Here is a 26,330-nt window from a genome sequence, read left to right as displayed (position 1 = left end):
TCGTAGAGGTTAGAAAGGAAATGCAGACTGGAATCAAAGATGAATGAACAGGCTCAGAAAAAATGACTAAGACAAAGAAAATGACTTCATATGTTGCAATAATAGCTCAACTCGTTTTCAAGTTTTCATATTTTTAAACAAACTAAAAAGAGAAACATCAACTCTACCCCAAATTAACAGCAGTGTTCATTGTAACAGTTTTATGATTTAGTCCATCCATCAGCACAATTTCAAAGTATGAAAATAAAATTTTAGTCGACTGTGCAAAACAACAAATTTCAGACTGTATCATGTAAATATAGCTGATTAATACCACCCACACACACACACACACACACACACACACACACACACACACACACACACACACACACACACACACACACACACACACACACACACACACACACACACACACAGAACCTTCCAGAAGAACAAGCATCTCTGCAGCACTCCACCAATCAGGCCTGTATGGTAGAGTGGCCAGATGGAAGCCACTCCTCAGTAAAAGGCACATGACAGCTTACCTGGAGCTTGCGAAAGGCCACCTGAAGAACTCTCAAAACCAATATTAACAAAACTCCCTGGTCTGATGAAACAAATATTTAATTATTTGGCCTGAATGGCAAGTGTCATGTCTGGAGGAAATCAGGCACTGCTCATTACCTGGCCAATAACATCCCTACATTAAAGCATGGTGGTGGCAGCATCATGCTGTGGGGAGGGATGTTTTTCAGAGGCAGGAACTGGAAGACCGGTCAGGATCAAGGGAAAGATAAAAGCATCAATGTACAGAGACATCCTTGATAAAAAACCTGCTCCAGAGACTGGGGCGAAAATTCATCTTCCAACAGGACAACAACCGTAAGCACAAAGCCAAGATATCAAAGGAGTGGCTATGGGATAACTCTGTGAATGTCTTTGAGTGGCCCAGCCAGAGCCCAGACTTGAACCCGATTGAACATCTCTGTTCAAGAGATCTGAAATCTGAAAATGGCTGTGCACTGATGCTCCCCATCCAACCTGATGGAGCTTGAGAGGTCCTGAAAAGAATAATGATGGGTGTGCCAAGCTTGTAGTATCATACTCAAAAATATTGTAATTAGTCCCAAAGGTGCTTCAACAACGTAGAGCAAAGGCTGTGAATACTTATGTAGGCCTACATGTGATTCTTAAAATGTTTAAATTTAATTTGTCATAAATTGGCAAAGATTTGCAAACAAAAACTTCTTCCACGTTGGCATTATGGGATATTGTCTGTAGAATTTTGAGAAAAATGTATGCATGTATGTACACTCACCTAAAGGATTATTAGGAACACCTGTTCAATTTTTTTTATTAATGCAATTATCTAATCAACCAATCACATGGCCGTTGCTTCAATGCATTTAGGGGTGTGTTCCTGGTCGAGACAATCTCCTGAACTCCAAACTGGATGTCAGAATGGGAAAGAAAGGGGATTTAAGCAATTTTGAGCATGGCTGTTGGTGCCAGACGGGCTGGTCTGAGTATTTCACAATCTGCTCAGTTACTGGGATTTTCAGACACAACCATTTCTAGGGTTTACAAAGAATGGTGTGAAAAGGGAAAAACATCCAGTATGCAAAAGTGAGAAGGCAAATATGCCGACTGATTCAAGCTGATAAAAGAGCATCTCTGACTGAAATAACCACAACCGAGGTATGCAGCAAAGCATTTGTGAAGCCACAACATACAAACTTGAGGCGGAGGGGTTACAACAGCAGAAGACTCCACCAGGTACCACTCATCTCCATTACAAATAGGAAAAAGAGGCTACAATTTGCACAAGCTCACCAAAATTAAACAGTTGAAGACTGGAAAAATGTTGCCTGGTCTGATTAGTCTCAATGTCTGTTGAGACCTTCAGATGGTAGAGTCAGAATTTGGTGTAAACAGAATGAGAACATGGATCCATCATGCCTTGCTACCACTGTGCAGGCTGGTGGTGGTGGTGTAATGGTGTGGGGGATGTTTTCTTGGCACACTTTAGGCTCCTTAGTGCCAATTGGGAGGGCCACACTGAATCTGTGGAATTTTTTGTGATTTCTGCTCTTTTTTTTTAAATCTGCGGAATTATGCAGAATGATTTTCAATGCGTTAAAAAGATCTAAAAATATTGGAACTGAAAGCATTACAAATAAAATATAAAATATTCAGTTCTTAACTTTTATTTAAGATTTACAATACAAATCCAAATAGGTTTTTTTTAAACAAAGCTTGATCTCTCTTATTGTAGGCTACGCCCAATAAAAGACAGAGAATAGATTGATTTATCAATTGTATTGTAGACAATTAATTAATAAATTAAACAATTTCATATCATTCAACAATAAAGCAAAATAAATAAAAATCTACTGAAGTAAATAAATAGTGTTTTTAATAGCTATGAATAAGTACTTTTGTAGACAAGTGATGTTTCCTTAACTCCTCCATGGTCAATTTTAATTTAGACATTATAAATGAATCACTCTCTCACTAAAAACAAATTCACATAAATAAGCGCAGCCTACTATTCCTGACAATCACGCACGCGATTGTGTATGCTTCTCAAATGACGGGCACTAGAATCTGCGGAAATCTGCTGAGTTTACTGTGGAATTCTGCACGCGCAGATTCCGTGTGGGCCTGCCAATTGGGAATCATTTAAATGTCACAGCCTACCTAAGCATTGTTTCTGACAATGTCCATCCCTTTATGATAACACAATAATAATGCACCATGTCACAAAGCTCAAATCATTTCAAATTGGTTTCTTGAACATGACAGTGAGTTCACTGTACTAAAATGGCCCCCACAGTCCCCAGATCTCAACCCAATAGAGCATCTTTGGGATGTGGTGGAACGGGAGCTTCGTGCACAAATCTCCATCAACTGCAAGATGTTATCCTATCAATATGAGCCAACATTTCTAAAGAATGCTTTTACACCTTGTTGAATCAATGGCACGTAGAATTAAGGCAGTTCTGGGGGGGGGGGGGGGGGGGTCTATTATATACATACATACATACATACATACATACATACATACATACACATACATACATACACAGTGTAACTATATTTATAATATTATATATAATTGCCATTTCTTCCTAACACAGACTAAACTGAATAGGAATAAACTGAATCAGGTTTTATGTAGATTTACTTAATTATCAACATTTTTCATTAGTAATTTTCTTAGTAATTTTTTTTTTCATTAGTAATTTTCTCATAAAAAAAAGAATAAAAAAAAAGTGTGGTTGGGTTTTACTTATGATTTGTGACTCTCCATTCAAGCACTTGACCTGTATGTCAGCAGGCTTCAGGCCTACTTGAAGAGTGACAAAGAGATCTTTGAGTGTGTTTGAATAAGGTGAGCTGGGGATAGTACACACCCACACCCTCGATTAATACGTCTAAAATGATGATGACACTTTTGTCTTTTTGTGTTTGTGTATGCGTAGCCATGTATACATGCTTGTGCATACACTGCAAGACAGTGAGAGACCCTCATTACTCATTTTCTATCCTAAAACCGGACATCTCCTTGACCATGTTTACAGAACCAGCCATCAACTCTTTAATTTCTTATTTGTCATATTACACACATCTGATCTTAATGAATTATACAAGTCGTTTCAGCTGGGCCAGGGGGAGGAGCCACAGCTCAATCGCTTTCTTGAATTAACTTACAGCCATGCAGATGATCTCACTCATCCTCTCCACCTCTCACACACTCCATACATCACTCCTTCAAGCGCCTGTGGGCTCTATGTGGATTGACATCTCTGGCTAGAGTGAGCGGAGACAGGTGTGATTGATAGGGCAGGTGAATATTTTGCCTCCTCTGGCAGCTCGACGAGGCTGTGGACGCGGGATTCGCCGCCAGGCTCAGCCGTCAAGCCTGCTGCCAAACTGATAGACTGCTGTCAAAGTAATGGCCTATCTCTCATACGGCTTGCTGAACAGCATTTGTCTCGATTACACCTCGTTCCCGCTGCCAGCATGCCATGTAATGAGGAGAGTGCTTCGCTTGACTGTGAATATGACTGTGTGTAGTATCAATGACTGCATGTGTGTGTGTGTGTGTGTGTGTGTGTGTGTCTTGTATCAGATGACTTACCAAGCCGGGTGATAAAGGAGTTAAGCTCAACAGCTTCTTGTACTGCTCAAAGGTAAAAAACTGCAAAAAAGATCAGGACAACCTGTCAGGAAGTGTTTTCAGACGCTACATGCATTCACATACATGCACGCAGACAAGATGAATGCTCACACCCAAAGCAAACACAGCTCAACTGTAGTGAATGAGAAAATTCAAGCTGTCAACATGACACTGTGCAAATATAAATACACACACAGACGATGGAGTATAATTCTTTATATTAGTAAAGCTTTGCTCAGGTTGACAGATATTAGATAGTGAAACATCCAGTAAGACTGATGAATGCCAGGGACTGTACAGTAAACCAAGCCTGTTTAGTCGCTTTAAATCAACATGTGTGTAGTGTCAAGTAAATTAATTGATCAGTGTTAAAGGAATTTAAAAAGTTGTTTTTATATACCCAGCCTCATGCCATTCTGTACTTTATTTATTCGGTAAAACACAAAAGGATTTTTGAAAGATGTTCTGGCCACTATTTTATTATAAACTGAATGAGCGCTGGGGCCGTCAATGTCCAAAATGACAAATGTAGCACCATAAAACTTATATTCCAAGTCTTCTCATGTTATGTAATAGCTTGGTGTGAAGAACAGAAGGTCTTCCCTAAATGGGTTGATCTAGTTCACTCTGAATTATTAGTTTACAAGTTTAGTCAATTGAGGCAATGATTTGGCTGTAGCAGTTATATTTTAAGAAAAATATATTTTAGTCTGATCAACACGAAGTTATAGTATGGCCTCAGAAGACTTGGATTATGCCAGACGAATATCATGGGCAACTTTTATGATGCTTCTGTGTCATTTTTATAGCTTAAAAGCTCCTGTCCATATTCATTGAAACTGCATGGGAAAAAGCGACCAGTATATTATCCAAAAGGTCTCTTTTTATATCTCACATAGGAAAGAAAGTCAAATGGGTGGAATGACATGAGAATGATTTCATGATGACTCCTGAATTTTCAGGTGAACACAACCTTCATGGTAAAAACTTAAAGCTTGTTGGGTCTACCAATCCTGCACTTTCCAATAATGGAATCAAACCCTTTCCAGATGTTTTTTTAGATTAGAAAAGTGAGACATTAATGTGCTCCCCCTCCTTTCAGACACCCATAACCAATGGCCTAAAGCCACAGTAAGTGTTCATCTAAACTCAAGAGTGTATATATGTACTGTTTATACATGATACTAAAGTGAGGCCGGTAGCAATCTCTGACCATGTAGGTCAATATTGGGACTTCTCAACAGCAAACACATGTGGCATGAATACAAACATAGAGAGGGGATGAGTGTTTTTGATCCTCCTGGATCGAGCCGGTACATTGAGGGCATACGTATGTGGTCTGTGTGTATGTTTATACTCGGAAGGCCAGGTTGCAAAGATCAGAGAATGTATGGTTTAAGTGATGAGTTTAAGCTTGAAGTCAAATGTGGTTCCTGTTACCTTCACTGCTCTCTTTGGGGTCTCGGCCAAAATTGGGGGAAGGATTCCCTTGTAGAAGCCGTACACTCTGATGAGGAAAAGACATCACTTGTTGGAGTTTGAGACACATGATAAATAAATTAAAATTGCATTTTAGAGCCACAAAAAAGTCAACCCGTTCTCACTCCTAACTTGTCACATATTGACACCTTTTAACGCTCAGGGTTCCCCTTTAGTGTCATTTTCCAATGAGCAGGGTGCTCCATTGATTTCAATTGTTTGCCCAATGCGTCAGATCAAGACGCATTTAATTCTTTGCATTTGTAAAAGTAGACATGATTTAATGAATATTTATAGGCTACTTTTATATTTTGGAGCAACTTACCCCTACCCACTTCTAAACCATAAGAAACATGTAACAGGTAAGTACATTCACAGGTATTTATTGCAAAAGCTGACCAAAAACAGAATAAAAGTATTCACTCATGTTGCATTCCAAGACTTCTGAAGTTATACGATATCTTTATGTAAAGAACAGAGTTGATCTTAATGTTTTATTCGCTGAAATGATGATCCCGCCACTCCGTGAACACACACACTCAGTCAGTCAGACATATCTCTTCAGAATGATGTGATCGGTCAGGAGACACACAAGAAGCCGATGACATTTTACAATGAAAGCTGACTAATGACACAATTGGTCACGAGACAATCGAGAGCCAGTGCAATTTTACTATCAAAGCTTGTGTAACGTTTCTTCAGGTGGCAATTTTTAAAATGTATTCATGATCTTCGGTGGATGGAGATGCTGAATGCTTTTAGGGATTTTCTTCACACAAATCATTCATTTGGCCTCGGAACACTTGCAATATTTGTACTTTTGAATAAATTGTGCCAAAATCATAATCCAATATATAATTTCATAATGACTATAATACTCTGTCCATTCTGCTCAACACATCTGTGTATGACAGTAATGGCACTGAAATCAATGGAGAACCCTGCAAGTCGGAAAATGGCGCTAAAGGGGTACGCTTTGCATTAAAAAGTGACGCCGAGGGGTCCTGACCAAGCGTCGATAATGGTGATGAGTTGGGAGTGAAAACGTGCTGCCAAAGTAAATCTCATTCCACCTTCTATTTTTTGTTTAACAAATATTGTTGTGCTTACTGTATTCATCAAGCTTACTACATAGTTACCCAATGAAGAAATCAAACAAAACAAAGAATCATTTAGACATTTTGGTAACAGGTCAGCAAAAATGGTCACCTCATATAAAAAGAACAGAAAGTGAAAAGGTTAAGAACCTACTCTCATTATCACCATTGGCATAAAAAGGCTGATCAAGCAGACTGTGAAAAATGTTGGAGCAGTGTGTATGCAGTTTAAATTTTGAAAAATAGTCATGAAAAATATTTGATGCATTAACTAAATGGACAGATAATGCTGTAATTGTAGGTCAAATATTTTTCATAATAATGATAATAATGCTGTGTTAAATCTGTTAAAGTTAATCCCTAACTGAGATTTAAACCTGAGTTTAAAGTAATTAGCAACATAATTAAATGTAATCTAGGTTTAATTTAAAACTAAAATCAAGCAGATTTAAATGTAACACCATTTATTTATTTAGATCTTAAACATTTGGTGCAACTCAATTATTAGAATCTTGATTGAATTATGTTTAGGTCTAATCCTTATTGGTGCAATCCATCTAATGTTTGAGGGTCCTATACCATGAAGCCGGTGTAGGTGGCTAGCCAAGTATGTTTCAGTTTAGTTTGCACCAACCCTGGGTTTTAGGCACAATGAAAGTGGCTCAGCTTTTAGCGGTGTTCATCGCCAAAGTATATTATGCTCCATGGCTAACCAGCTCCAGAGCAGGTTATGTTCTGAGTAAGACAGCTCAGACTAAAACTGGACCAATTAGTTATGAGCAAAGTGACACATGTCTGACACAGTGTACTATAAATAGTGATTACATGTGAGCTTGCATGTTCAAAACGTTGTATTTTATAATCTATATAAACTAACGTTATAATTTTCACTTACACTAATAAAGCAAGATATTTTTTGTTGCATGTATGAGTGTACTTCTTCCAGTCTTTTAACCTTCGGCGGAAGAGAGAATTGAATCACAGGGACTTTGGCAAGAAGTGAGTCGCAGTTTCTCTGTGTTTCAAGACATGTGCTTGGCTGTTCGCCACTGATGTCACTTTCATGTGCACATGCTCTATGAGCTCAGCATGAGTTGACAAGATACCAACAAAGCCTGATTTGATTGGTTTGGTTTTGTCATCAGGCCCCAAGTAGCCCAAGTCTGTTACTGTGAATCATCCTGTATTTACAACTATTTCCCATCCTGACCCATGGTGCCACACATAGGAATGCAGAGTTCTACTTTGATGTGCCAATTCTATGGAAATCCACCCCCATTATCACACATTGAGCTTAGCTTCGGCTGTATTGCACTACTGTTTCCAGGGTACTGTTTCCAAACCAGAACAGGTTAAACTGGTCTAAACATACAAACAAGCACTTATAAAAGAAAAAACAAAAGCCTTCACCCAAAGGAACTACATTTTTTAGGTTTCAAAAAAAGCTAGAGACAGTCAAATCATCTTCAGGCATTCATGTCAAAATGGGTGCAATTCTTCAGCTTGTACCATATAATTAATGCGCTCATAAAGTGTAACTGTCAGAGTATCGCTTAAAAAAAAAAAAGGTTAAAGGCTTACTTATAACATGTCAGTGTTCGAACTGCAAATACACGTAACCCTCGACATGTATCTGCAGCTATGATAAGCATGTCTTTCAACAGCATTATCACTAATATCTTTTCTCACTTGAATCTACTTGGGGGGCAAGGGGGGGAGTGGTTTACACGACTCCATTTTCAAATAAAAACTTAAAAATTGTACGTTTCAAAGTTTTTTTTAGCCATTCATTTAAAGTGTTTTGGGGCAAAAAAGGCTTTCAAAGCACAAGTTTTTGAAACCGATATTGTTATCGGTCTGTGTAAACTATAAAAACACAAATTTCGGTATCGCCGACTACTGGCCTGGCAGCAGAATACAGCATTTTTTAGTCATTTCATAGATCAGTGTTTTGACAATGGTGTTGTCTGTATGCCAAAAAAAAACTCAAAGGAAAATCTTTCAATTTTAAGCACATTGGTGTTGTGTTAAAGGTTCAGTGTGTAAATTTCAGCGGCATCTCGTGGTGAGGTTGCAAATTGAAACCAATGGCTCAGTCTATCACTCCTTTTCAAAGCACATAGAGAAGCTACGGTAAATAGAACTGGCTCATTCTAAGGTAATAAAACAGTTCATTATGTAAGAAATTATGTAAGAATACACCACTGAAAACATAGTTATATAATTATATAGCATTTCAGTCAAAAGATCATAAATATTACACACTGGTCCTTTAACGTACCATTAGAAAGCTGAAATATATTTGAATTAATTTACATATCTCTATAACTTATATCAAGGCTACTTGCATAACTGTCAAGATATAGGTTCACCGTTGTAACAGAAAAACAATTATATCAATCTTTAGATGATCCAAATTTGTTGGCGTACCATGATGTAATTTAAGTCATTTCATGTTCTTTAGAGAATAAAAAGTGACTTTTTAACGTGTGACAGCCTAATCTTTTCTTTGATTTTTAATATAGTATGTGATGGATATTAACATCCTGCTAAAGCCAACAGTGTCCAAAATACAGTTAGTGTCCGCATTTTAAGATTCCAGTCTGATCAATGCTTCAACACACTCTCACCACCCCTAAACGCAGACATGTGCACTTCGAGAAGCAGACATTGTTTGGAGAGCACATGTAGTTTTTCTGAAGCTGAAACCTGACTCTGTTTTGCTTTCTGTCAATCTGAAAGTTAGGACAAGCCTGAGCAAGCGGAACACCTGAGCTTTTCTTTTCCCTTCTCATTCTCTCATACAAAAACTCTGCAGTATGGTAAAGAGCTAACATTTACCTAGAATTGTGCTCATAGTTTCTTACTGTAGTATATGTCAAAAAGAAAAGGTCAGTCACTGGATTTATTGTGTGGTCATACAATAGGTTAGTAGGATGTTGATGCTTGAAATCATCAGGTCATTTGGCCTTTTGTTTAGACTTGCTTTTATGCTTTGAAGTCCACATAATGTCCATTTAAGAACTAAAATTAAGAACTAAACATTCTCTTGATTAGAACCTGATTTATCTGCAAAGGTTTAAATAGCTGCAGTCATAAGTAATTTTATTAATCATTTAATCATGAAAAAAACATTCTATAAAAAATCTCAAATGTATCCAATGTTTAGGGCTGTCAAAAAAAAGAATAATAAATTAATAACATGATACGCTTATTATTCAAATGAATCACAGTTAAACTGCTATCAATATCAATATTTTGGAAACACCTAAGCCACAATACAAGTTGAGTTTGTTAACATTAATAACAATGCTTCAGAAATCATAAACTAATAATGAACAATACTTTCACAGCATTTATTAATCTAGGTTATTGTTCATTTCTACTTATATAAATACATTTTTAACATTTCAAGTTTATAGTATATAAATGAAAAAAAATGGCATTACTTTATTGTGAACAAAAATGGAAAATATAAAAATAGTATCTAAACAACCATTCAAATGTTTGGGGTCAGAAAATATATTATTCTCTGTTTTTTTAAAATAAATTAATACTTTTATTCAGCAAGATTTAATCGATCCAATGTGTCAGTAAAGCTTTTTATTTTAAATAAATCATCTTCTTTTGAACTTAAATATAAAATATTATGAAATATATATATATATATATATATATATATATATATATATATATATATATATATATATATCTATATATATATATATATATATATATATATATATATATATATATATATATCATAATATATATATATATATATATATATATATATATATATATATATATATATATATATATCATAATATTTTATATTTAAGTTCAAAAGAAGATGATTTTACAACAGAAAATGTTTACTTTATATTGTTGTATTTTCTACAATAGTACTGTTTTTACTCAAATAAATGCAGCCTTGGTGAGCATAAAACGCTTCTTTAAAAAACATCAAATACATTTCAAAAACAAATTTTACTGACTCCAGATTTTTGAACAACAGTGTAGATTAACACATGCTATAAAATGGTTGTTGATTGTTCATGACACTTAGATTATTTAATTTTTTAACTTTGAAGTCATTACTTGGCTGAGAAAAACATGAAATAGGCATTACAAAAAAAGAAGAAGAAATCAATATAAAAAAAGAAAAAGAAAAAAGTGTCAAGTCAATTTTTTTGTGTGGAAAAAATCACAGGTTTGGAACGTCATTAGGGAGCGTAAATTACAGAATTGTCCTTTTTGCGTAACTACCCCTTTAACATTAACAGCCTTACTAATAGTGAAGGCTTTAGATCATGTAACATCCATTTGTGTGCACAAGAGTGTTGATACATCCCGAGAGGGGGTGGCAGGAATGAAACAGATTTCTCAGTATCAGTTATAGCATGTATTGATATTGAACACACGTGTGTGGACAGAGTGGACAGAGTAGCGTGACAGCTGCATGTGAACTTCTGCCGTTGTATTGTGAAAACATGCCCCAGTAGTCAACAGAGATGTCCTCGGCTGATTTAGTTGGGGTATAAATATTATCGTTTCTGCGAACACAGATGAGGCGATTAGCGTTGAGCGAATTTGCCCACGCCATGACCACCACTCCAAAACCTCTGACCCACGGCTAATTACTACAACACATCTCATCGGATGACAAACAATCTCTATTTCACCAGCATCATGATGTGTCAGATGTCACAAGCCGCACTTGTCAGGTGAAACGGCAACAGAGAGGCATTGTGTCGAATGAAAGTGTCTGGCAGAGTGGGCTTTTGTCTGGCCGAAAGGGAAGCCCCCCTCTTGTTGCCCCCCTTGTGGCGCATGCAAAGGCCGGCCGTGTGTTTCCCGGGTGTGGTCAGTCTAAGAAACATCAGGTGGTGAGATAAAGCTCTAATTTGTTACACACGCACTTAAGACCCCATTTGACTACGCCTGGTTTGACTATGCCTGAATGCCAATTTGACTCTAAATGTAAGCACGCAGTTGGCCCACATAAGCAAATGCTCACACATTTAGGTACGTGTGGGTCCAGCTGCTGGAGTTTGTATAGGTGTGATTTGTCTTTTATTTGCATCAAACCCCATTTCTTCCATTCAACACATAGCCACATCCTTCAACATAACAAAAGGGGAGGAAGGAAATGATACATTAACCAAATTGGATAATGAGGCAGAATGTTTCATCCCTGTTATAGGACCGACCGTCAATGAATCATATAGGGCTGATAGGGAAACGTAAGGAATATTTACATTTGGTTCTTTATTAACTGTAAGAATGTGTACAGTTGTAACTTATACTGCTGAGGATACGGTGGCCCGGGTGACTTTGAGCTCTCTCTGTTCTGTCCCTTGTCAACAACCTGAATGCTTGATCTGCAAACATTGTCACTTGCCTCCCGAGCCTTTAACCTTGACATTGGTTCGGGAAGTCACAACAGCTCCAGGCTCAAACATGTAAGGAGTGAGGAGATGAGAAGCAGGGACGTTTCTTGTGCTTTCGCTTGAATTCAAACATGTTACCCCAATTCATCAGCTAATTGCCTCCAATGATAACTGCAGAAAAATAGCTTGGAAACTGATCGAATCATATATAGGAGAAATAAAACTGACATTTAATCATCATTAACATTATTCATTAATTTACTGTTTTAAATGGGGGCAAATATGTGATTATATTGGTTTCTATTAAGTCTAAAAGAGGTTCATCATTGTGTCTGATACACCAAAGCATCAATACAAAATGGATATCAAATCTGCCATGCATCTTACATTTTCTGTAGGTTTTGTCTAGTAAATGCGAATCCTTTCAGGGTATGTAATTTAAAACCGTAAAAGATAAATATGGGTCTGCTTAAACCATATACCATAAGAGAAATGTATGTAATGTAAAGAAACATAAGCCTTTTTTTAACGTTTACATACAACATTTCTGTTTGGAAACTGGTTGTCTAAACATAATCAGAAACTTAAAAAAATCCACTATAAAGACTGTGTGTTAATCACCAAATATATTTGTATGCACTTCATGTACATGCACACGCACATTTTTTTTTTGTATTTTTAAGTCAAGACATTAACAGATGCAGACAAAAAAACCAACAACTTTCGATTCATCAAAGTTTAGTGAAAAACACCCACGTATCACAAACATTTTAAGCAGCAAGAAGAAATGTAATGCACTAAATCAGTATATTAGAATGAAGAGATATAGATATAGAGATATATAGATTTCTGAAGAAACATGTGACACTGAAGACTTGAGTGATGGCTGCTGAAAATTCAGCTTTGCAACAGAGGAATAAATTACATTTAATAATATATTTAAATTAAAAATCACAAGATTACTGTTTTTCCTGAATTGTTTAGTTTAAAAATGCAAAATGAGATTTCTTATAAAAACATTTAAACAATAGTGTAAACTTAAGAGGCCTGCTTACCTGCTGACCAAAAACCATTCTGTGAAATAATTATGCACAATCAAGCTATTTATATGCGAGATCTAAAACTATTAGTACTTTCTTTCTATGATGACTCACACATGCTACATTATGACGCAAGTGAACATTCATAACGTTTCAAATAGACTCCGAGCCAATTCACAGATGGATCTCCAGCTCTGAACTAATTGGTGTGTGGAAGCCGAAGGGCTCGGGTTTCTACCGCACAGAGGGGAAGACCAAAGCAAAATACGGACCAAGAGCGAAAGTGCAATGCTGGGCCGTACAGCAAGAGCATGTTTATTTTCAATAATAATTCCACAACAGTAACTCCCGCCACCATTTGTGTAAATTAAAACTAAGTGGTTCAGCCTGGGGCTGATCGCGCTACCGGCTACTGTGTGGTGATTCCAGCCACAGCACAAACAGACGGAGGGTGATAATTGGTTTAGAAAAAAAGAAGAACTATAATCTGCAGGGGAGGCCTGCGGGATGCAGCCGATGACAGCTCCGCCGAGAGGGAAAGCTGGTGTAGGATCGCACAGAGTCAGCCAGAGCCGCTGTGTCAGCGTCGCCTAGGACTGCACGTGTGCATATATTTTCACACCTTGCTGCGGATCAGCTTTAGATCCACTGTAAAGCTGTCATCTTGCCATAAACAGAACTTTCTTTCAAGTCTGCACACTGTCTAGGATCTGACACGTGCCTCATGTTGTGTGGTGGAGGGAGGGGAAGAAAAACTAGAAGGAGAGCATGGGAGGGAGGGGGGTTGGATGGTAGAAAGAAAAAAGAGGAGAGAAACAGAGAAAGATAAATCTCTGCCTCAAGCTCACTACGTCATGTGTGTGATTTCCTATGAACAGTCAGTTAACACTACACATGTGGAGCATGCCTCTGCCAATGCATAATATAAACCTATGACTTCACTTGCTTGTCCAAGATTGACATACTGCGTACTCCAGGGCAGGTGGGTTTAAAGTTTGTGATTTTTGTACACCAGGTTTACTATTTTTCCTAAGCCCAAAACGTTACCTGTCACCTGGCGTATGTTGTTACGGTGCACACAACAGACATGTGTGCATAGTCTACACTAAATACATGCAGAAAACAGTAGATGACGAGCTCTGAAAACAAAAAAACATTACAAACCACAAGTGTCGTGTCAAAAACGTTAATAATTGAACATTTTGAAAAGTTACAAATTAAAGTTAAAGATGCATTTACAGACTATTCCAACTTGCATTATATAAAGCACAACATTCCTAGAAGTACACATTTTCTTTTGGTCATGTTTTATTTTACCTTGAACACTAAATGAGGTAGGACTGGTCATGGTACTTTGCACGTAAGTATTTTCACACACACAAAAAATGGTTTTAAGCCAGTTACTTATGTTTTGCTGTGTGTCAGTAGGAAATAGTTTACATTTCCAAACATTCCGTTTGCCATTAATTGTAATAATCCAGTGAGATTTCTTTATGCTCAAGGAATCTGGCAACAGCTGATATGATCCACTCAGAGATCTGATCTCACCATCATTGAGTCCATCTGAGACAGAATGAATCAGGAAGAACTGTGGTAACGTCTCCAAAACGCTTGAACAACCTACCTGTAAGGCTACCCTAAAAATGTGCAAGTGTAACTAGGACAAAAGCTGTTTTAAATGCGAAAGGTAGTCACTCACAACAAATATGGATTTGATTTAGTTAGAAGTTAATTAATAAATAAAATCTATTTTTAGCACTATTTTTGAAAGCATACTCACTTTACAGCATTTTTTCACAAATGCCTAAAACTTTTTACAGTACTGTAATTTTGCATGTTGTTCAAGTGTCTTGGAGACGTTGCTGCAGTTCTTCTGGATTTAGCCTGTTTCGTTACGTAATCCCACACGGAATCAATGATGGTGAGATCAGATCTCTGTATAATTCATATCGGCTGATGTTAGACTCCTCGTGCATACAAAATCTCATTGGATTATTACAATTAATGGCAAAGGGAATGTTTGGAAATGTAAACTGATATTTCCTTCTGACACACTACAGCAAAATATATAACAAAAACATTTTTGGGGGACGAAAATAATTACATACACAGTACTGTATATATATTATGCATGGATTTGTTGACATCGGAGAGCGACAGCCATTTGAATGTCATGGCAATACAATACAAAAAGATAGAGGGATAGATAGATAGACAGACATCCATAACTTACCCTTCAGTGCGAAAAATTGTTCTGAAACAGTCTCCAAGACCTTTATAGCTATTTGGGTCACCCTTCCCTCTTTGGATTTGAAACCTGCAAGATTAAACATCAACTTGTCACCACAAGACAAGATTCACAATAAATAGTAATTTACAATGAAAGAAAGATTGAATAAATGAATGAATGAATCAATCAATCAATGAATGAATTCCATAGACAGCACAACACAACAATACTGGTTTAATATAATTTGTGTAATTCGCAACCAAAATGTTCTTTCTCTTTCTTTCTTGACCATATTCTCACTCCTAACAAAATATATTTCATGTTTGTAATTGCTACACATCACATTTGAGATTGTCCAAAATAATGTGCACAAGGAAACAATGATTAAGAATTTATAAATTCTGGAAAACATCACAACCACATATACATTATGCTCAACATTCCAGTCAGTACTTAGTTGACAGAGATCATCGAGCATGACCACCATATGCTATCAATTATCTGTGTGCAAGCAATGTGGGACATTGGGTAATCTGCTCAAATTGTTGACAAGTCTCAGACGTCTGTCAAAATCTGAACCGCTCCTTTCTCCTGGTTTTCACGTCTGTTCTTTCAGAGGCGGCACTGACTTTCTCGGTTCCTTTAGCACAGCGGAGAAGTCAAACATTTACTTAACCCATCCTTACCAATTAGCTTTGCTTCTTCTATAGTCACAGACCTTGTAGGTGCTAACTTTGTCACTAACATGCTAGTAACCTGCTGGTAACATTTCTGCAGTTGTGTAAATTTTTTATACGATACAAATGGGCAAGAGATGTTTTTGTAGCAACAAGCATGGTAGTAACTCCCTAATAAAGGGCATACTGAACCGTGTAAATGTTTAACGTGGTACCAGTGCTGAGCACAAGTTTGGGGAAAAGGGATTTACTACTTCAACCCCCTCCCTTGCCTCTCGTGGTTCATGCGATATTGATGTTTTAGCATGAAGAAATGGACAAAGCAACTGTAGGACCTTTGGAACTTTGACACCACATGCTATTATTTGTTTATAGGCCGACATGCCAGGATAATTTGCAGTGGTTCAGGCTGGGTATCTTTTTGGGCACAAAGAGACAATAAATAAACCAACCTTTGCCCTCAAAGTGTAAATAGATGAACCCAGACCAAACTCAGAGTGGAAGACACAGAATGAGAAAGATTCTCGTCATATGGCTTTGACTGCCAGGTCAAGAGGTCAGCAGTAAGTCATCCAGGCGGGTGCCTGATGGGACCATAAAAGTGCCCTGGTTCCATCGGATGAGGGGGTTTACTGAGGTGAGCAGCCTTTCATATCGGCAACAGATTAACATCTTAGAGGGGTGTCCCTAGCATCCAATTTTGTAGATTCCCAAATAGCTTGTAACTCGTGCCTAAGAACCAGTTAAAAAAGCATCATAAATGAACGCCCAACACCATATTAAAGAGAAAGAAGAAAAGAGGGTCTCTGAAACAGCAGGTAGTCAAGTGAGGGGGAATGCTTGGATGAGGACATGCAAAAGGATGGGGCACCGAACCAAAAGATTTAAGATCAGTGGAGCTTGTAAACAAATTTAAATCAGTCTTAATTGAAGGCACATGAGAGCAAGGTCAAGGGATGAAGACGGCCTTGTCCCACCAATGCCCTAGTTTCAATTTCAGCAGTACACTTGGACAGCCCCACCCACGCTAGCCAAGAGGTGGCAGGGCAATGGTCCGCATTCAACTGCCTGACTCCGCTGTTGACCTTGAGGTCACCTCATTTCCTCATGCCCCTTGCCTACCCTGCCATAAAAGCATTGGACCAAACGTCACAGCCTGGGGAGTGGAAGATAATGGGGAAGATTTGGCAGTAGAAGATGCCTCTGAACTTTCAGAAAGAGTTTCAAGACTCAAAAAAAAAAATCCATAGATAAGGTGAACCTTTCCGTCTTTAAATGAGTCCTCTACACAGAAAATCAGGAGTGCACATTCAGACATATTTGGATACATTTATTGAAAGAGTTCACAGACTCGAGAAGAAGAGTCAAGGGCTGATTCAGTCTGCCTTGGAGACAGGCTTCCGGTTGTAAAGTCAACAAACAGAGGAACAGCGAAAAGCCCAAGGGTTTTGTTAAAAGATTCCGCTCTCAGAATTCCTTTCAAAGTAAACCTAGAAAGTAAAGATATACTTAAAGGTGACGATATCTGTGAGTTCATCAAAAACCTCCAATGACCTTCTGTACTCTGTTTTTATAGGACCAGAGTGCCATCTTGGATAGCCAGGTGAGGGTGAAGGTAAGGCCAACATGGAGCTTCTACGGGTGAAATGAGCACCAGGGGGTAAATAACCCTACCATCTCCACCTGACCCCAAACTCCCTGTAAAATGCGAACTCTGAATGCTCTGACAGAAAGGTAAATGAGAATAAAGAGCTGGAGAACACCTACTCTTTGTATTTTTATAGAGAGGAGTGAAGTGTTTCAGGTCCAGGCCGAGCACTAGGTCCTTGTCCCCTCTCAGACCCTGTATGGAATAGGCCAGCACCGGGTCCGACAGAGGGGGCTGTGCCCCGCTGGAAGACAAGCTTGATGGGTTGAGGCCTAATAATGATGGTGTTAAAAAAAGCCCTGTGGGAAGGGCGGGAGGTTACTGGGTTGATCAAAAGGCTTGAGTCTGATGGGTTTGCCTTTAAAGGGCCAGGCCAAACTTTTAAAAAGGTCTCTTAAATTTGCCTTGTTAAATATAGGGGTATTCCCCCAAAGAACGGATCATGGAGTGGGAACTGCATTATTTCATTTATGACTAGAATATCAACCCCATGATAAACAAGGTCCTATGAGCGAAAAACCATCCTGCAAATTTGCCATTTATAACTTTTGCAGAACTCCCTTTTCCTTTTTACAACTGAAACTGTGACTGTAGTTGTGACAGGAAAATGTTTAAACGGTTGGCATTTGATATTGGACGCCTATGTTTCTAGTCTGCTACAATGATAACCAAATATTGTGTGGAATACATAAAGCAAAAAATTAGCCATAAAAGGATTTTACATTTCATCATACATTTTTGGCAATACATTTGCTTTAATCACGGAATCAAACTTTTTCAAGTAGAAGAATAGTAGTGGAACAAGTATAACTAATCTCTTAAACTGAATTATTTTTTGGTTATGGTATTTATTGCTTTCAATTATTCAGTCTTTAATTCTTAGCCATGCTGATATGTTTTCCATTTGCTGCCTCTGAACCAACAACACTTTCATCAAGAGCTGAAATGAAAGTAAAACACACGTGAGCAAGGTTTCTTTTACACACAATCAGTGGTGCATAAGAGAATCCAGAAGGCAGCATTAAAAGGAAATCTATTTTTTACAGCCAGACAGTTAATTTTAATGAGCAGGATCATAAAGATGGCAGACGTCCATTGCAATGGTACGCGAGGTAAAACCTCTCTAACCTAAATGCTCCAATATGGCAGATGTTGATATCCAATCAGAAAGCAAGGACCAATTGACTGTCTATGATCATGCTACTCATGAATATCAAACGTTTCTGCGGGACTACATTAATCTTAATGTACGCAAGCAAAACACCATATACTTGAGCAGCAGGGTGAATAGAAATGTAAAACCAATGAAATGCAATGCTTTTAGAAAACCACAGGAAATGTCTCTCTTAAATTCATAGAAGACATACATATCTACTTCCCTCTGTTCTTTTGGCTTTTCAGGCTAATACTGCTGGGCACGTGGCTGGAGGTGGCCTATAAAGCTGAGCCTTTGGAGGGAAGGAGATAAAGCAGAAAAGAAGATGGAAGATGGGGCAAAGGGGAAGTGATAAAGTCATGGCGCTTGTGACACCACATGCTTTCAGTTCTCGGTCTGGGTTAGGACAGCTTGGGTTTCAGTGGCACCACAGGCCAACTGGACCCACTGTGACTGGGGCTCAAGGAGGGGGTTTGACATCCTTAAGATGACCAGTTAGACATCCCACAAAATGCTTTCTTCTCACAGTCTGATTTGTGCCTCAGGTTGCCAAACTCTGGCTGACCTCTTGTGAAAAAAGCAAGACGCAACATTTTAAGACAATCCCAGCACAAATAAGCATTGATCAGGGATATAAAAAAGCACAATATATTGCTTGACATTGAACTTAGAGCTTTATAATTTTACAGGTATTATTTATGCTCTAACAGCAACATTACACACTAACTAAAGTTTGAAAGATGGAATCGCAAAGAACAGGACCTTTAACAATCTCCATCCACTGAGTTGGCTTCATCGCTCTCTCTCCTCTACACCTATCGCTGGTGTGTGGTGAGCGCACTGGCGCTGTAGTACTGTGACTGCTGTCACATCATCCAAGTGGATGCTGCACACTGGTGGTGGTTGAGGAGAGACCTCTGACGTGGTTGCAAAGCACTTTGGGCTTACAGTAGTACATATGAAAGTGCTATATAAAATGCCTCATTCATTCAAACGCTGAAAAAAATACTGTGAAAATGCAATGGCCAAATTTGTCCAATAGTAGCAGTGATTTAATAGTAGTTCAATTAAAAAAAAGTTAACCAGTGTTTACTGTAACAGCATGAACAGTTTTTTGCATAACAGTATGCAAAAAAAGCACCACTACTAAAAATATTAATTATATTTCCTCACTAACATTACTTAATATATTAGGTATCAGATTCTACTATTTATAAGATCCTGTTGAAGGGAGAGTTCACCCATCATTCATCGACTTCCATTCGTTTCAAACTTGTATGACTTTCTTGTATTGCATAATGTGGAAATTAAAATTATTTAGAGAGATGTGTCTGTTTTGTACAATGAAAGTCAAACTGTCTGGTTACCAAAATTCTTAAGAATATTTTTATTTATTTTTATTATTGATGTTTTATGTGTTGTGTTTTAGGGTTAAAGGAAATGTCCATAAAATTACCTTTTCTGTTTTCATTTTACTTTTCTTTTTTACAAACTATTTTCTGTTTCTAAGAGGAAAGTCAGTCATACCAATTTGGAATCATATAAGGGAGAATGAAAATGAAATTTCTTTTCAATTTTGGTTAAACAAACCCTTTTATTGATAAACTGTAAACTAATACTAATGTTACTTCATGTTTAATCAATGCATACACAAAATTGTCTAAATTAAGTACAGTTAATTATCTCATGTTATTATAACGTTAACATAATGTTAACCTAATAAAAAATTGTATATGCTAGTCAGTAATTACACAATTAAAATTGCATATTTCCTCTATAAGACATTTAAACATTTCTGAACTGGAAATATCAGATTGTGAGACTGTATTATGATTATGGTTGCTTTGAAGTAAGGAAATGGCTGGCTGAAGATAGTGGAGACTCCTTAGACAGCAGGAGACTGACAGGTATTACACAGACGGTCAAGACAGTGCAGAGCGTGGTCATCAATACTTCACTTGCTGGCTCTTCAGCAACAGAAACCTGAGTCTCTAAATTACAACTCTACATTTGCGCCTTTTGCCCCCTGCCTGCTAGGGGAACACAGCCGCTGCAAAACAAAACTCTGAAGGAGTGGGTCACAGATGCTGTGAGGCGTCTGACAGACACGGGAGACAAATGAGTTTTCATCAGGCACTTTACTGCGTCTCTAAAATGGGTCATTTCAGCACACTGGGACATTTTTTGCTTTATTTAGTATGTTTGTAACAATGCATTTGGGTGTTTGTGACAACTCCTTCAAGCAGACCTGTTTAATACCAGGACATAATGTGTAATGGCAGTCATATCAGCGGTAGGTCACACCCCGGGTACTTGTTCTATGAGCACATAGTTGCTCAATTCTAGTGTCCGATTTCAAACATTTTCTGCGAGTGGAGTTTGCAAAAAGAAGAAGAAGAAGAAGAAGAAGAAGAAGAAAACCAAATATATTGGGTCTCTATATGACTCTGGTCCCTCCTTTAAAGGGATAGTTTGCCCAAAAATTCTTCTGCGCAACACAAAGAAAGATATTTTGTAAAACCTTCCTGTGTTTTTGTCCCTATGCAATGAAAGCCAAAGGTGTCCAAAACGACACTGAATCCCACCTTCATTGTTTAAAAATAAAATAAAATAAAGTAAGTCTTAGGTTTTGATTATTTTGGTGAAATGCAATATGCTAACAAAGACAGGAATGTGTTTAATATGCATAAATACCTACCAAGCTGCAGAAGTGTTACAAAAGCTCTACAATTATTATTACCACTAACAGTAGAACACCAAAATTACCATCATTCATTTATCACGCTATCACACTCCTATTCTTCCATTCCAGGAAAGTAAAAACATCCCTTATATATTTAAGCCCACAAATGAACAAAGCGAATTTCACTTTCGTTAAGGTATGTCGACTTTTTTTCTGATGAAAATTCAGTTCATGCACAGTGCAAGTAGATTGGTGCCAAGTTTAATTCATTCCACATAAACACACATTTAAATGTAATTTAGTCTCAGTGAACTTGAGAACACGGTCAAGGAATGGACTTTGGTGGTTTGTATTTTAGGATGCCAGAAATTTTAATATGATGTCTGTACTAATTACCTCAAAACTAATCATTACAGTTAATATTTTCCCTACTCATCCATAATTAATACAAATGACTTACACCTGATTTTCAAGCGATCTGTGTCTTTGTTTAGCACTTAATATTGTACTCTGTCCACCCTGGTGTAGATTTTGGAAAAAAAATGTCAGTGGTAAACCACTAATATAAAAGCTTTTTAATCCCCTTTGTAAACCACAAATAGTAGTGCCTTGAGTTATTTTGGACTGGCTTTAGATTTCCCCTTTATAATGAAACATGCCACAACCAATGTTCTGCTGACTTCATTCACTGGAATTGTGAGTAGTTACTGTCTGACCACTGATGCGATTGTACTGCTGGCTTTCTAAGCACAGACAGCCACAGTCAGATACCTGCGTTCAGTTTACGTCGTCAGGGCCGTCAGCCAGGGCAGGGTAGGGTAGGATTAAGAGATCACTGGGGCACAGCTGAGCGACGTGCTGCTTTACTGGGCCGGATCGGCTCTTAGTCCTCTGAGCTTTGAGCCCTGCTGTTTAAGGGCTGCTTGAGGGATTCCATCAAGAGTGCACCAGGGTTCAGTCACCAGTCGGGGGTGGAAGCTTGTAAGCTCTTCTCTCAGCGTCACCCGTTTCTTGGGACAGGACGTCATCTCTCACTGTCCTCGTCAAACATCTCTTTCCAGCCCCCCTCCCCGATGAAGCTCACTTTCAAGTATGCTGGGACTTGTAGCGACTCCCATGAGGTAACTCCAGGATTTTTTAATCACCAGTAGTGAGCATTGATACATGTGTGGACTGATGGCAAAAAAACCCCGTCATGCTAAATCCCTAAACATGGACAGACACGGTGACAGGATCAGTGCTGGTGTTTCATTTTACTGAAACAGGTTTTTACAATTCTATTTAAAATTGTAGCTTTTATATTTCAATATAATTTGAACAGGATATTCATATGCTATTTAAATCTAAATCCATTTATAGACATAATTCATAAATAATAAATAAAAACTGTTGAAAAATTATTCTACTTCCTTTTCCTGCTTATATTTTTATATAATAAATAAAAATATCTAATGTGTGATATTTATAGTTTCAATATTTATTTTATTTTGTATAGTTCATTCATAATGTTGCTATTATATTGAGATAACGTTTTTAAAATATTGATTTATTATTGATTTATGTATATACTGGTACTAGGGTCAATTAATTAATAAATAAAATGACTATTCTAATATAATTCTTTGCATGAACAAATAAAATATGAATGATATACTATATATATATATATAGTATATCATTCATATTTTATTTGTTCATGCAAAGAATTACATTAGAATAGTCATTTTATTTATGATATTGAAAATTCAGTTTGCCGAATTGAAATTCTGTAAATTGATGCAATTTAATTCACAGAAATTCCATTAGGCCAACTGAAAAATGTAGATGTGATCAGTCACTTGAAAATTTTCAATTGAAGACCTGATTTATTATTTATTTTTTACAGTGTAGGGCTATTTAAATTATTGCACATTATTAAAAATAAATCAGTTTTCTAGAATATACAGCCTTAAAATCAATAAAACAAATATGCATTACATTTTATTTCCTCCCCTTTTCAAAAAAAGAACAACAGCGGAGACTGTAGGAGGGGCTAAGGACGTGTTTGGGGTAGGGTGAGGAGGCGTAACCGGAGCTTTTCAACAAGAGCAATGCAAGCTCATTTCTGGTCTCTAATGAGTGCGGCAGGTCTGCCGGCATGATGATCAGAGTCAGATGGGGTGCCCCGAGCAGCCGCCCCCTGCCGAAAGTGCCGCCTGACACCCTTTGTTACCTCCAAGTGAGCTGAGACCAGCCCATGAACCATGTAACTAGGTGGTTTCCAGGTTAATGAAAAGCTGTAACTCCAGTCTCACTGTCTCCTTAGAAGTCTAACTAACCCCCCAAACCCCCTACTTTCACCCTAGCAAGCCCCCTTTGAAAAAGACGTCAACATTCCAAGCCAGAAATGAGCACCGTTGAACACAAATGAATATAAGTGGCACATAGACCTGTCCTCTTCTGTGAGACATTTATTTGTGAAGGACTGTTCACATCTGAATATATGGCGAAGACTTATGATGGTCAGAGGAGAGACCCATAATTTTACTTTCAGCTGGAAGTGCTTGATCTTGAATATAAACACATATGAAGAATGGTAGTAAGGCTTTAAAGTAAACATTGATTTAACCTTACAAACAATCATGGCCTTGAAATACATCCTCTTAATGTTCTCTTGATCTGCTTCCAGATGTTTGTTTGTGAGTTTGTGTGTGTCTAAGCTCGAAGGCCTCCTCGGTCGTCTAATTCCCGTCTCCGCTTCTACATGGCTCCAGCACTCTCATTTGCGAAGGGTAAATATGTATTCCCAAGTATACATTTTTGTCAGGTTCCCCTTAGAAAAAAAAGCCTTTGATTCCACTAAGGCTGCTTGTTGAAAAAAGAGAGGAAAAAAAACTGTTCACTCCAGTTGGCATCTAATTTGGAGCAGCGGACATTAAAGCGGCAGCCAGTCACTAATAGGAGCCATTCCTGCAGCTAGCGTCAGAGAGGAGGTGTGCCGGGCATTTGTGCTTCAGCAGCTCTCCGAGACCCATGCTAATAGATTTCAGCTCTACTAACCCTTCATTCCCCCAATTAGCCTGCTTTAGTGTGACTGAAAGCCCAAGAGAGAGAAAGAAAGAGGGAGGGAGGGAGGGAGGGAGTGGTACACAACAACTAGATAGTAGTGCTGGCCTTTTTGAAATCCACAACCACTACAAAGATTTATTTCAAAGTCTGAAAACAGTTCAAAAAAAGTTTCAAAGTTTAAAGATTGGATAGACAGGCAGATCAACATAACGATAGAATGACAAAGATAGAATGAGAAGTTATAATTAGAGATAGATGGAATGATAGACAGAATGAGAGGACAACAGATAGAAGGAAAGACAGGTAGACAGATAGAAAGACTGCCTGTCTGTCCATCTATCATGTTCTCATTCTGTTCCTATGTTGTTCTATATCTCTATCCATTGTTCTGTCTATCTGTGTGTCTGTCCATCCATCTACCAGCCTATGCATTTTTAAGCTTCAACATTTTTGAGACAAACAGATTTTTCTGTATTATATTGCATTACTTCAGATGGGTAAAACTTTAGAATAATGTTCATTAGTTAACATTAGTTAATGCATTAACTAATGTTAACAAAATTTTAATAATGCATTGGTAAATGTTGAAATTAACATTAACAAAGATAATGAAATGCTTTATAAGTGCAGTTCATTATTAGGCCTAGTTAATGTTAACTAATGTTAATTAATGACCATTAATCTAAAGTTTACCTTTAGATGGACAGAAATTAAGCAGTAGTCTGGCCGATTCTCTTAATCAGAGCCTATGAAAAATCAGTGCACATATGCAAGCCACACTCACATACGCTATGCAGTTGACTGTTTGCACTCACACAAACAGAAAAACCCACAGAAAACAAATAAATAAAACTGGCACTCTTTACACGGGGCTTTTATCACTTCTTGAGGAAGAGCATTACAAAGAAAATAGAGAGTGCACTTTTAACCCTGACCCTGTGTGAGGAGAGAGCGGCCTAACTGTGGCCTTACCTGTAATAAACCCTCGACTAGCAGCACTAGATCTTAAATCACTCTACAGGACTCTGGAGTATCGAATGTCGCTTCATACAAGCGTACACACAGACACACAGCCGCGGCGCGAACAAACGCAAGCAAATAGACACAGAGAAACACAAACAAGCCACCTCGACACTCTTCCTCTTTAAAACTACAAATATCTAATTATCATCTCAAAAAGTTTATTTACCAGAAAACGGGAGCGGAAAATGTGAAACTTCATAGTGTATGTGTGAGGGGTGTTAGTCACAGAGCCAGAGGTCTTGGCAGGGCACCCAGAAGCTGTAAAGGTTTAGTACCGGCCCACAACCTGTTTACTCCATACTGAGCGACTCTAGTGTGAGGGCCCTGATTCATTTGCTCTTTTCCTCTCTTCAACATTCCTTTTTTCTTGCGTTACTGAGGGAAAGAGGTACTGCAACCAAAAATATTCAGAACTGATTGGTATTAGGTATGAGAAATGTAAACAGTTGAATAATTCTGGTTCCTGGTAATGATTCCATTCCAATGAATGATTCATATCATAAATAAGAAATAAGAATTTGGGGGAAAATACGATTAATAAGTTCAAACCAATTCTGAAATAGTGTAAATTATATTGCATTTTCATATGATATTTATGTATTATTATTATTATTAGCACATACATGCAATTGGATAACTGGTCATAACAAAATATTAAACAACAACACTAACAATTAAAAAAAAAAAATAC

General features: G+C 37.7%; 1 protein-coding gene across 2 annotated transcripts in view; it reads right to left on the bottom strand.

Annotated features, from left to right (window-relative positions):
* slc25a21 (solute carrier family 25 member 21) overlaps window positions 1-26,330 on the bottom strand; it is a 109,163-nt gene that overhangs the window by 8,494 nt on the left and 74,339 nt on the right. For both annotated transcript variants that reach the window (XM_067455408.1, XM_067455409.1), the window contains 3 exons: window positions 15,408-15,491; window positions 5,606-5,672; window positions 4,127-4,186 (listed from right to left, as the gene is read on the bottom strand). In XM_067455408.1, the coding sequence (XP_067311509.1) occupies window positions 4,127-4,186; window positions 5,606-5,672; window positions 15,408-15,491 (211 nt within the window). The remainder of the gene's footprint in view (window positions 1-4,126; window positions 4,187-5,605; window positions 5,673-15,407; window positions 15,492-26,330) is intronic.

This window comes from Pseudorasbora parva, chromosome 10 (assembly GCF_024679245.1).
Source record: "Pseudorasbora parva isolate DD20220531a chromosome 10, ASM2467924v1, whole genome shotgun sequence".
NCBI classification, from domain to species: domain Eukaryota; kingdom Metazoa; phylum Chordata; class Actinopteri; order Cypriniformes; family Gobionidae; genus Pseudorasbora; species Pseudorasbora parva.
The sequence above is the reverse complement of the archived record's forward strand: the minus strand, read 5'-3'. Positions and strand labels throughout refer to the sequence as shown.